Source organism: Macrobrachium rosenbergii, chromosome 8, assembly GCF_040412425.1.
Source record: "Macrobrachium rosenbergii isolate ZJJX-2024 chromosome 8, ASM4041242v1, whole genome shotgun sequence".
Lineage (NCBI taxonomy): Eukaryota > Metazoa > Arthropoda > Malacostraca > Decapoda > Palaemonidae > Macrobrachium > Macrobrachium rosenbergii.
Window position 1 is genome coordinate 15250611 of NC_089748.1, and position 12500 is coordinate 15263110.

Sequence of the window (12500 nt, forward strand, 5' to 3'; positions counted from 1 at the left end):
TATGGAGCAGAAAGAAGAAAAGTCTTAGTTCGGTATAGTACCTTATGAGCAAAAGTATGTTTATTCGTTGCTCTTCTGTAAATAGCCACGTCAGAAGGAAATTTTCCCCGTATAAAGAAAGATATATTTCAAATCTAAGGACCTCATCCCCAGCAAAGAAAGATGATATATTTTCGTTACAAAGTAAATTTAAATTCTTATGGACAGCAAATAACCTGAAACTTATATTTGTTTACGCATCTAGTTCGTGCATCTGCTGACGTGGTCTACTCCATCATTCGTGTATTTGCTTCGTTTCTTCAAAGGCTTTGTCCTACATCAAAAGTAAACCTCCCCATTATCTTTCCCTCTGTTTCTCTGGCAGCCATCTCTCGTGCTCATGTTTTCTGCTCTCCATGATCAATTTTTTTTTTTATGGTTGTTTTTCAGTGTTCCTCCCCTCTATTTTGCGCTTGCAGTCGGAGTTCTTTTTCGTGGAATCAGTTCAAAGAGAATAAGCAACAACAAAGTTCTCGAAAAAACATTCAGCTTTTAATAGTATATAATGCCTTAATGATAAATAATGCCAAAAAGATATGTTAACCTTTTCAGCTTTTGATAATACATAATGCCTTAATGATAAATAAGGCCAAAAAGATACGTTAACCTTTTCATGGACACATTCTTCTAGTGATCGTAAAACCGTTGTGGTATCAGACAAATATCAAACAGAGATTATTTCTCAAGGCCATTGTAACAAATAATGTCATAAAATGAAAGCCATTGGTGAATTGACTTCATGAAGGTAAGAAAACGAAAGGCTAATTTAATACGTATACTACTAAAGCAAATGCAGATACAGACTTGCTTGAAGGATACACATTTGTACTTGAAGTATACAGAATTGTGCTTGAAGGATAGAGACTTGTGCTTCAAGGATACACTTTGTACTTGAAGGACACAGACTAGTGCTTGAAGGATAAATATTTGTACTTGAAGGATGCAGACTTGCGCTTGAGAGATACACATTTGCACTCAGGGATACAGACTTGTGCTTGAAGAATATACATTTTTACTTGAAGGATACAGACTTGTGCTTGAAGGATACACATTTGTACTTGAAGGATACACATTTGCACTTGACGGATACACATTTGTACTTGAAGGATACAGACTTGTGCTTGAATTATATGCATTTGTACTTGAAGGATACACATTTGTAATTGAAGGATACACATTTGTACTTGAAGGATACAGGCTTGTACTTGAAGGATACACATTTGTACTTGAAGGATACCCATTTGTACATGTAGGATACAAACTTGTGCTTGAAGGATACACATTTTTACATGAAGGATACACATTTGTACCTGAAGGATACAGACTTGTACTTGAAGGATACACATTTGTATTTGAAAGATGCACATTTGTAATTGAAGGACACAGACTTGTGCTTGAAGGATACACATTTGTATTTGAAGGATACACATTTGTAATTGAAGGATACAGACTTGTGCTTGAAGGATACAGACTTGTTCTTAAACGATACACATTTGTACTTGAAGGATACAGACTTGTGCTTGAAGGATACACATTTGTACTTACGGATACACATTTGTACTTGAAGGATACAGACTTGTGCTTGAAGAATACGCATGTACTTGAAGGATACAGATTTGTGCTTGAAGGATATATACTTTTACTTGTATTTGAAAGATGCACATTTGTAATTGAAGGACACAGACTTGTGCTTTGAAGGATACACATTTGTATTTGAAGGATACACATTGGTAATTGAAGGATACAGACTTGTGCTTGAAGGATACAGACTTGTTCTTAAAGGATACACATTTGTACTTGAAGGATACAGACTTGTGCTTGAAGGATACACATTTGTACTTAAGGATACACATTTGTACTTGAAGGATATAGACTTATGCTTGAATGATACACATTTGTACTTGAAGGATACATTTTTTACTTGAAGGATACATGTTTGTACTTGAAGGATACACATTTGTACTTGAAGGATACAAACTTATGCTTGAAGGATACACATTTGTACTTGAAGGATACAAACTTATGCTTGAAGGATACACATTTGTACTTGAAGGATACACATTTGTACTTGAAGGATACACCTTTGTACTTAAAGGATAAACATTTGTACTTGAAGGATACAGACTTGTCTTGAAGGATTCATATTTTCACTTGAAGGATACACATTTGTACTTTAAGGATACACATTTGTACTTGAAGGATACACATTTGTGCTTGAAGGATACAGACGTGTGCTTGAAGGATGCACATTTGTACTTGAGGGGTACAGACTTGTGCTTAAAGGATACACATTTGTACTTGAAGGATGCACATTTGTATTGAAGGATACAGACTTGTGCTTGAAGGATACACATTTTTACCTGAAGGATACATATTTGTACTTGAAGGATACAGACTTGTGTTGAAGGATACACATTTGTATTTGAAGGATACAGCCTTGTGCTCAAAGGATACAGTCTTGTGCTTAAAGGATATACATTTGTACTTGAAGGATACACTTTTGTACTTGAAGGGTACAGTCTTGTGCTTGAAGGATATACATTTGTACTGGAAGGATACAGACTTGTGCTTGAAGGATACACATTTGTAATTGAAGGATACACATTTGTACTTGAAGGATACAGACTTGTACTTGAAGGATACACATTTGTACTTGAAGGATACCCATTTGTACGTGAAGGATACAAACTTGTGCTTGAAGGATACACATTTTACTTGAAGGATACACATTTGTACCTGAAGGATACAGACTTGTGCTTGAAGGATACACATTTGTATTTGAAGGATACACATTTGTAATTGAAGGATACAGACTTGTGCTTGAAGGATACACATTTGTATTTGAAGGATACACATTTATAATTGAAGGATACAGACTTGTGCTTGAAGGATAGAGACTTTTTCTTAAAGGATACATATTTGTACTTGAAGGATACAGACTTGTGCTTGAAGGATACACATTTTTACTTGAAGGATACAGATTTGTTCTTAAAGGATACATATTTGTACTTGAAGGATACACATTTGCACTTCAGGGATACAGACTTGTGCTTGAAGAATACACATTTTTACTTGAAGGATACAGACTTGTGCTTGAAGGATACACATTTGTACTTGAAGGATACACATTTGCACTTGACGGATACACATTTGTACTTGAAGGATACAGACTTGTGCTTGAATTATATGCATTTGTACTTGAAGGATACACATTTGTAATTGAAGGATACACATTTGTACTTGAAGGATACAGACTTGTACTTGAAGGATACACATTTGTACTTGAAGGATACCCATTTGTACGTGTAGGATACAAACTTGTGCTTGAAGGATACACATTTTTACATGAAGGATACACATTTGTACCCGAAGGATACAGACTTCTACTTGAAGGATACACATTTGTATTTGAAAGATGCACATTTGTAATTGAAGGACACAGACGTATGCTTGAAGGGTACACATTTGTATTTGAAGGATACACATTTGTAATTGAAGGATACAGACTTGTGCTTGAAGGATACAGACTTGTTCTTAAACGATACACATTTGTACTTGAAGGATACAGACTTGTGCTTGAAGGATACATTTGTACTTAAGGATAAACATTTTGTACTTGAAGGATACAGACTTGTGCTTGAAGAATACGCATGCGTACTTGAAGGATACAGATTTGTGCTTGAAGGATATATACTTTTACTTGTATTTGAAAGATGCACATTTGTAATTGAAGGACACAGACTTGTGCTTGAAGGATACACATTTGTATTTGAAGGATACACATTGGTAATTGAAGGATACAGACTTGTGCTTGAAGGATACAGACTTGTTCTTAAAGGATACACATTTGTACTTGAAGGATACAGACTTGTGCTTGAAGGATACACATTTGTACTTAAGCATACACATTTGTACTTGAAGGATATAGACTTATGCTTGAATGATACACATTTGTGCTTGAAGGATACATTTTTTACTTGAAGGATACATGTTTGTACTTGAAGGATACACATTTGTACTTGAAGGATACAAACTTATGCTTGAAGGATACACATTTGTACTTGAAGGATACAAACTTATGCTTGAAGGATACATTTGTACTTGAAGGACACACATTTGTACTTGAAGGATACACCTTTGTACTTAAAGGATAAACATTTGTACTTGAAGGATACAGACTTGTCTTGGAAGGATTCATATTTTCACTTGAAGGATACACATTTGTACCTTAGGATACACATTTGTACTGAAGGATACACATTTGTGCTTGAAGGATACAGACGTGTGCTTGAAGGATGCACATCTGTACTTGAGGGATACAGACTTGTGCTTAAAGGATACACATTTGTACTTGAAGGATGCACATTTGTATTGAAGGATACAGACTTGTGCTTGAAGGATACACATTTTACCTGAAGGATACATATTTGTACTTGAAGGATACAGACTTGTGTTGAAGGATACACATTTGTATTTGAAGGATACAGCCTTGTGCTCAAAGGATACAGTCTTGTGCTTAAAGGATATACATTTGTACTTGAAGGATACACTTTTGTACTTGAAGGGTACAGTCTTGTCTTAAAGGATATACATTTGTACTGGAAGGATACAGACTTGTGCTTGAAGGATACACATTTGTAATTGAAGGATACACATTTGTACCTGAAGGATACAGACTTGTACTTGAAGGATACACATTTGTACTTGAAGGATACCCATTTGTACGTGAAGGATACAAACTTGTGCTTGAAGGATACACATTTTACTTGAAGGATACACATTTGTACCTGAAGGTTACAGACTTGTGCTTGAAGGATACACATTGTATTTGAAGGATACACATTTGTAATTGAAGGATACAGACTTGTGTTTGAAGGATACACATTTGTATTTGAAGGATACACATTTATAATTGAAGGATACAGACTTGTGCTTGAAGGATAGAGACTTTTTCTTAAAGGATACATATTTGTACTTGAAGGATACAGACTTGTGCTTGAAGAATACACATTTTTACTTGAAGGATACAGATTTGTTCTTAAAGGATACATATTTGTACTTGAAGGATACACATTTGTACTTCAAGGATACAGACTTGTGCTTGAAGGATATATACTTTTACTTGAAGGACATACATTTGTACTAGAAGGATATAGACTTATGCTTGAATGATACACATTTGTACTTGAAGGATACATGTTTGTACTTGAAGGATACATGTTTGTACTTGAAGGATACACATTTGTACTTGGGTACAAACTTATGCTTGAAGAATACACATTTGTACTTGAAGGATACACATTTTTACTTAAAGGATAAACATTTTTACTTGAAGGATACAGACTTGTGCTTGAAAGATTCACATTTTCACTTGAGGGATACACATTTGTACTTTAAGGATGCACATTTGTACTTGAAGGATACACATTTGTGCTTGAAGGAAACAAACTTGTTCTTAAACGATACACATTTGTACTTGAAGGATACAGACTTGTGCTTGAAGGATACACATTTGTACTTAAGGATACAGATTTGTACTTGAAGGATATTTGAAGGATATATACTTTTACTTGAAGAACACACTTTTTATACTAAAAGGATACAGACTTATGCTTGAATGGTACACATTTGTACTTGAAGGATACATGTTTGTACTTGAAGGATACAAACTTATGCTTCAAGGATGCACATTTGTACTTGAAGGATACACATTTGTACTTAAAGGTTAAACATTTGTACTTGAAGGATACAGACTTGTGCATGAAGGATACACATTTGTATTTGAAGGATACAGTCTTGTGCTCAAAGGATACAGTCTTGTACTTAAAGGATATACATTTGTACTTGAAGGATACAGACTTGTCCTTGAAGGGTACACATTTGTACTTGAAAATTCAGACTTGTGCTTGAAGGATGCACATTTGTACTTGAAGGATACAGACTTGTGCTTGAAGGATACACATTTGTACTTAAAGGATACAGATTTGTACTTGAAGGATATACATTTGTGCTTGAAGGATATAGATTTGTACTTGAAGGATAAAGATGTGTGCTTGAAGGATATAGATTTGTGCTTGAAGGATATATATTTGTACTTGAAGGATATAGACTTGTGCTTGAAGAATACAAATTTGTATTTGAAGGATGCAGTCTTATGCTGAAAGGATACAGACTTGTGCTTGAAGGATACACATTTGTACTTGGAGGATACACATTTGTACTTGAAGGATACAGAATTGTGCTTGAAGGATACACATTTGTACTTAAAGTATACAGACTTGTGCTTGAAGGATACACATTTGTACTTAAAGGATACAGACTTGTGCTTGAAGGATACAGATTTATACTTGAAGGGTAAAGATTTGTACTTGAAGGATATAGATTTGTACTTGAAGGATACAGACTTGTGCTTGAAGGATACACATTTGTATTTGAAGGATACAGTCTTATGGTGAAAGAATAAAGACTTGTGCTTAAAGGAGACACATTTGTACTTGAAAGATACAGGCTTGTGCTTGAAGGATACACATTTGTACTTGAAGGATACAGAGTTGTGCTTGAAGGATACACATTTGTACTTGAAGGATACAGACTTGTGCTTGAATAATACACATTTGTACTTGAAGGATTCAGACGTGTGCTTGAAGGACACACATTTGTACTTGAAGGATATAGTCTTGTGCTTGAAGGATACACAGTGTACTTGAAGGATACAGACTTGCACTTGAAGGATACACATTTGTACTTGAAGGATACAGACTTGTGCTTGAAGGATATACATTTGTACTTGAAGGATACAGACTTGTGCTTGAAGGATACATATTTGTACTTAATGGATATAGACTTGTACTTGAAGGATACACATTTGTACTTGAAGGATACCCATTTGTACGTGAAGGATACAAATTTGTGCTTGAAGGATACACATTTTACTTGAAGGATACACATTTGTACCTGAAGGATACAGACTTGTGCTTGAAGGATACACATTTGTACTTGAAGGATATAGATTTGTACTTGAAGGATACAGACTTTTGCTTGAAGGATACACATTTGTACTTGAAGGATACAGTCTTGTGCTGAAAGGATACAGACTTGTGCTTAAAGGATACACATTTGTATTTGAAGGATACACATTTGTACTTGAAGGATACAGACTTGTGCTTGAAGGATACACATTTGTACTTGAAGAATACAAACTTGTGCTTGAAAGATACACATCTGTACTTGAAGGATACAGACTTGTGCTTGAAGGATACTCATTTGTACCTGAAGGATACAGACTTGTGCTTGAAGGATACACATTTGTACTTGAATGATACAGACTTGTGCTTGAAGGATACACATTAATACTTGAAGGATACAGACTTGTGCTTGAAGGATACATATTTGTACTTGAAGGATACAGATTTGTACTTGAAGGATACACATTTGTACTTGAAGGATATAGATTTGTACTTTAAGGATACACGTTTGTACTTAAAGGATACAGATTAGTGCTTGAAGGATACACATTTGTGCTTGAAGGATATAGAGAAAGATTCGTACTTGAAGGATATAGATTTGTGCTTGAAGGATACACATTTGTACTTGCAGGATACAGATTTGTATTTGAGGGATACACATTGGTACTTGAAGGATATACTGTAGATTTGTGCTTAAAAGATATAGATTTGTACTTGAAGGATACAGATTTGTACTTGAAGATACAGGTTTGTCCGGGAAGGCAGTAAAGCAGTTCAAGGTTCCTCCGGGGCAACAAAACAGATTAATGCTGAAAAATTGACTCCAGCTTGGAACGCGCTTGATAACGACGGAGATGTTATATAGAAGTAAAATATCAATTGTTAGCATAATCTTTTGCAGATAAAGTCTCTAGTGGAAAAATAACATTATAAAATCACGTTATCTGAAAGTACAAGGTGGCTTTGCCCTACAGAATTGGTTTTGTGAACCCTTCTAAAATCAAGCGTACCTTAGATTTTTATAGGTATTTTTTTAAGCCAAGTAATATTTCAACTCAGTTATTACTTTCATGACCCAGCAATTTAGTGCTGGAATAATTCATCTCAATCATAAAGCCATTATTTGGCAACACAGCTGCTTCAAAATTTACATAGAAAATCATGATATAGGCCCAAATGCCCTGAGCACCAAAAATCCCGCATTGAACCATATTTCCAATTTTGGCAAATCTTTTGTTTTTGAGCATTTTTGGCCTATAAAACCGGCTCGCATTTATATTTATTTCTATATATATTTTACTTATAATTATTTAATTTTTATATTATATATTTTCAAATTTTGTCAATTTATTTGTTTTATTTATATATTTTTAATTCATTTTTATTGAATGAAGCTTTTATCTACGTTCAAAGCCGAAATAAGGAAAGCATTTATAAAATCACGTAGTTATACGAGAAGTTAGGCGCCCTAAAATAATGTAATGGATGGTCCAAAATCACTGAGGTTGTAAAATTTTAAAGTAGGGTAGGAACTCTAACAACAGTTCTGTAAAGTTCATTACAATGAAAAAGATTATTCCTAAGATTAGTCGGAAATATGACTGAAAATTTAAAGAACAATTATCACCTACGACATAGCCTCATTAGAACGATAGGGAACTTCGATGGTGTTCCTTTATTCCTGTACTTCCTTGTGGGCGAGGAACTAAGTTGGCAATAAGAAAAGAAAACATGACGACAGAGTCCTTTACTACTTTCAGCGCTCGAAAGTAGTGGCTAAGTAGCCACAAAGATAATGATGATAACAGGGATACATCCTAACCTAATCCTAACTTAGCCTGACCAGGAAGACATTCCCCTCCCCCAAAATCCCTCCTTAACCTTACCTTATCTTAAGGGATACGGGCGAAATCAGAGATCTGTATCCCCCCTGGGCCGTTTATACCCTTGCCTCATAATCATACTCTTACTCACATTTGGTCTTTTAACTTTTACCTTTTTACCTTCCACTCCTTTCTGCACCTTATTTTCAGTATACACAATCAGTTATGTATCATTTGCAAACACCAGTCACTCCACAGTCTGATTACAGCCTTAGCAACCTAACACAGCCTTGTCCTAAACCCATTTCTAAACCAAACTAGTCACTCTCCTGTTAATGTTGCCCATCATTAATTTTGTTTCCATCATAAGTGCCCTGTAATTGCTTCCAATAACTTCTGTCGTCAGTTTTTTGTAGGTCCGTCTATGTTTCAAAATGCTGAACTATGTTGCATTCGCACTCCTCATACAAGTTTCATTACTAAAACCTCATCCGCAGAACCTCTCTTTAGTCTAAACCCACACTATTCTTCTCCTGTTAGTCCTTAAGTAATTACAATGTCTGATATAGCAGATTTTTAAGGCAAATGTTTTAATAAGTGTCTCATATAGAAAACATCTTATGTTTCTCTTCCTTGAAAGTCCAATCATTCAACTTCTGTAGATGGCACGAAGCACAAAAGTTTTAAAGTATAAAAATGACTGCTCTCTTGAGATACATAGTGCATTGAAGAAGAACCCCTATTCATGTTGACAGGCACCTCTCTCACCTTTACGTTTACACGCAGGAACAATTGTTTACCCCATTACTTCGGAACCTTTCCCCCATCCAGACTTACATTACAAGAATGGTCAGCCATTGAATCACACTGTCGCCACCGTACTGCACCACCTCACTTGCAATCCAGTTAATGCTTAGTGTCTTTCAGTTCCCACACTCTTTACTGCCTTTTCCACTCCCTCAGCAACCACTTCCACAAGCATTTTCATACGCTAACCTGTCCTTTTCTTGCATCATGCAGCTCCGCCCTTCTATCGCAGCACCGAATTCATAAAAATACTCAATCAACCCAGGACTTCATTCACTTCAAATAGTGCAGCAGATAATTGCATATTTCATAAGAATCGTTCAGATAGTGAAACAAGCATGAAATTTTGCACAAGTGCTCTTTAAAGTTCCCTCTATCAGAAAAGGGCGCTGGCCACGCAAAAATTTAATATGGCGGCCAAATTCCAAGATGGCGGCCAGTATCGACAGATTTTGGCTAATTTTTTCACTAGAATGGCATGTGTATTTGCTTCTAGCAATATGGTAAAGCTCTTCCATACTATTTCTTGTGAATATTATGTTTCTGTAGCTTCCCAGTACAGTTTACCTTTAAATATGGGGGCTATATGGCTTGCCAAGAAAAGGTAGAAACAATAATTATAATGAGAAATAATGCTTGAACGTTCAACAATTATCATTTTAAGCATGGATCTTGGTTTCTGTGGTTTTAGATCCTAATGAGGCCATCTCTTTCGAATAACTCATCAATTTTGAAGGAAAATTAATAAATGTAAAAGAGTGTATGTCTGCACACAACCAGGGCACACTGGTGACATCACTGCTTGAAGGATAACTCAGCATGGGGTTCAGTGCCAGCTAATCCAGCTTTACTAATCCTGTAGTCTTAGACTAGTAGTTGTAGTATAGTTTAGTTTAGTGTCCCCAAATGCTTTCTAACAGCCCCAGACCAGCTATAGTTAGATAGCCGCACCTGAATAGACAGGATGTGCCAGCGCGGAGAGCCGAGCCAAGGGTATGGGGGCTGTACATGATGGTTCATGTACTTACCCGGATGGTGTACAGATCACACGGGACTTAAATGGCACTGGATGAATGATCGGGCCAGGTGTAGGAGATTTGAACCTAGTTGAATCCCATACAGGAATGTGTGCTTTGTTTAAGAGAAGCCCAGAATTTGAAGTAACCATAACTTCATTGCTTCCTCTCCTGCGTGATCAGGCTCATTCTGTTGCTACGATCAAACACGTGATGCAGAAAGTGCAGGATGTCACTGATTTTCTGAACCCTGGCCAGATACCCATAATCACAGCTGATCAGCCAATCTATTTGAAGTAGCAAAGCAGGTGCAGTGGCAGTGGCCTGATCAGTATGGCGAAGACAAGTATCTGGTAATGTTTGGTGGTCTGCACATTGAGATGGCAGCAATGACATCTCTTGGTACTCTTCTTCATGGCAGTGGTTGGACAGGAGCTCTGGTGGAGGCAGGAGTTGCTTCATCTGGAACTGCAGAATCCTTCCTGTCAGCTGCAAGTGTAACCAGGACACGGCAGATGCACCAGGTTACAGCCTCTAGTTTGTACAAACTCCTGAGGACAGCATACACTGACTACTGTGCTGAGAAAGCAAACAACAATGAGCAGGCATTAGAGTTTGAGGAGTGGTGTGACCTTCGAAGACAGCAGAGTCCACAGTTCCACTTCTGGCACATGGTGTTGTCTATGGAACTTGTGATATTCCTACTGATCAGGTCCTTCCGTGAGGCCAATTTTGTCCTCTACTGCCAGGCATTGCATGAGCTGATACCCTACTTCTTTTCCAACAATAATACAAACTATGCTCGTTGGCTGCCTATTCACCTCAGGGACATGCTTACCCTAGAGAGTTCACACCCAGAGTTGCACAAGGAGTTCAAGGCTGGCAACTTTGTTGTGCACAAGACCAGTCGCCAGTTCTCAGCAATGGCTCTTGACCAAGCTCATGAGCAGACCAATGCCTTTATAAAGGCTGATGGCGGAGCCATTGGGCTGACTGAAGATCCGTCAGCACTCAGAAGATGGATGGTGGCTGGCCCAGAGATCATAAGATTTGGTGTCTGCATACGAAACAGAGGTTCAAAGTAAGGAGTCTAATGAGCAGACAACACACCATGAACAAACACCTCATGCGCAGAAGACATTCTTGAGAGAGTCAGCAAGCTGTCATTGGCTTTGCAACACTTGGGAAGTCCTTTTCAGGAAGAGAGCCAGGATCTGTATTCCATTGACAACAAAGACATTGCCCACCCCAGCTCAGCAGAACTTCTACAGACACACCTTGACAGAGGCCGCACTAAATTTCAGAAGTTTTCAGACTCTTTGGCAAACAATGCAGTCTCCTTCTATGAGCCGATAAAGAAGAACAGAACTGACTTCTTCAGGCAAGAAGCTGCTCCTGTAGAACAGTCAAAGCAGAAACTTCTGAAGGAGGATTGCCAGCTTTTTCTCAAAGCTATTTATATCCTGTCAGAGCCGTGAATGTGATCTGCAGGAATTCTTCCAGCACGAGAATCAAACATTCCCAGCTTCCCTTAGTGAGGGTGGTAGGCTGTACACATGTCAGAAGTCTCAGCTGACCTCGGTCCTGGAGAGTCATGTTACACTAGAAGACAAAGAACCAAAGACTGATGTCCTCATTGTAGATGGATCAGCTTTGGTCCATGCCTTGCCACCAAAGAAAGGAAAGACCTTTGAGGGCTATGCACTTTGCGACTTCTTGCCTGTGATACAATCCTATAGCAGCAAGTACACATCATCACATCTTGTATTTGATGTATACAATACATCCAGCCTCAAAGCTGAGACCAGGCTCCAACGTGGTCAAGGAGGAAGGCGCAAGGTGACAGACAA

General features: G+C 37.3%; 3 protein-coding genes across 3 annotated transcripts in view; all 3 read right to left on the reverse strand.

Moving 5' to 3' along the window:
- Positions 1-1014: 1014 nt before the first annotated feature.
- LOC136841060 (uncharacterized) lies at positions 1015-1746 on the reverse strand. Its single transcript, XM_067108114.1, has one exon. The coding sequence runs from the start codon at positions 1744-1746 to the stop codon at positions 1015-1017; it is 732 nt and encodes a 243-aa protein (XP_066964215.1).
- A 1324-nt stretch (positions 1747-3070) lies between these two features.
- Positions 3071-3628, reverse strand: LOC136841061 (uncharacterized). Its single transcript, XM_067108115.1, has one exon. The coding sequence runs from the start codon at positions 3626-3628 to the stop codon at positions 3071-3073; it is 558 nt and encodes a 185-aa protein (XP_066964216.1).
- Positions 3629-5862: 2234 nt separating this feature from the next.
- The window catches only part of LOC136841062 (uncharacterized), a 23192-nt gene continuing 16554 nt past the window's right edge, over positions 5863-12500 (reverse strand). Inside the window, exons 2-4 of the mRNA XM_067108116.1 lie at positions 10663-10737; positions 6932-7496; positions 5863-6846 (exon numbers count right to left, since the gene is read on the reverse strand). Coding sequence (XP_066964217.1) covers positions 5863-6846; positions 6932-7496; positions 10663-10737 — 1624 coding nt within the window. The remainder of the gene's footprint in view (positions 6847-6931; positions 7497-10662; positions 10738-12500) is intronic.

What these genes read in the sequence shown, in the direction of transcription:
- LOC136841060 (XM_067108114.1), bottom strand. Translation starts at nt 1,746, where the DNA reads ATGTGTATCCTTCAAAGCACAAGTCTGTGTCCTTCAATTACAAATGTG.
- LOC136841061 (XM_067108115.1), bottom strand. Translation starts at nt 3,628, where the DNA reads ATGTATCCTTCAAGCACAAGTCTGTATCCTTCAAGTACAAATGTGTAT.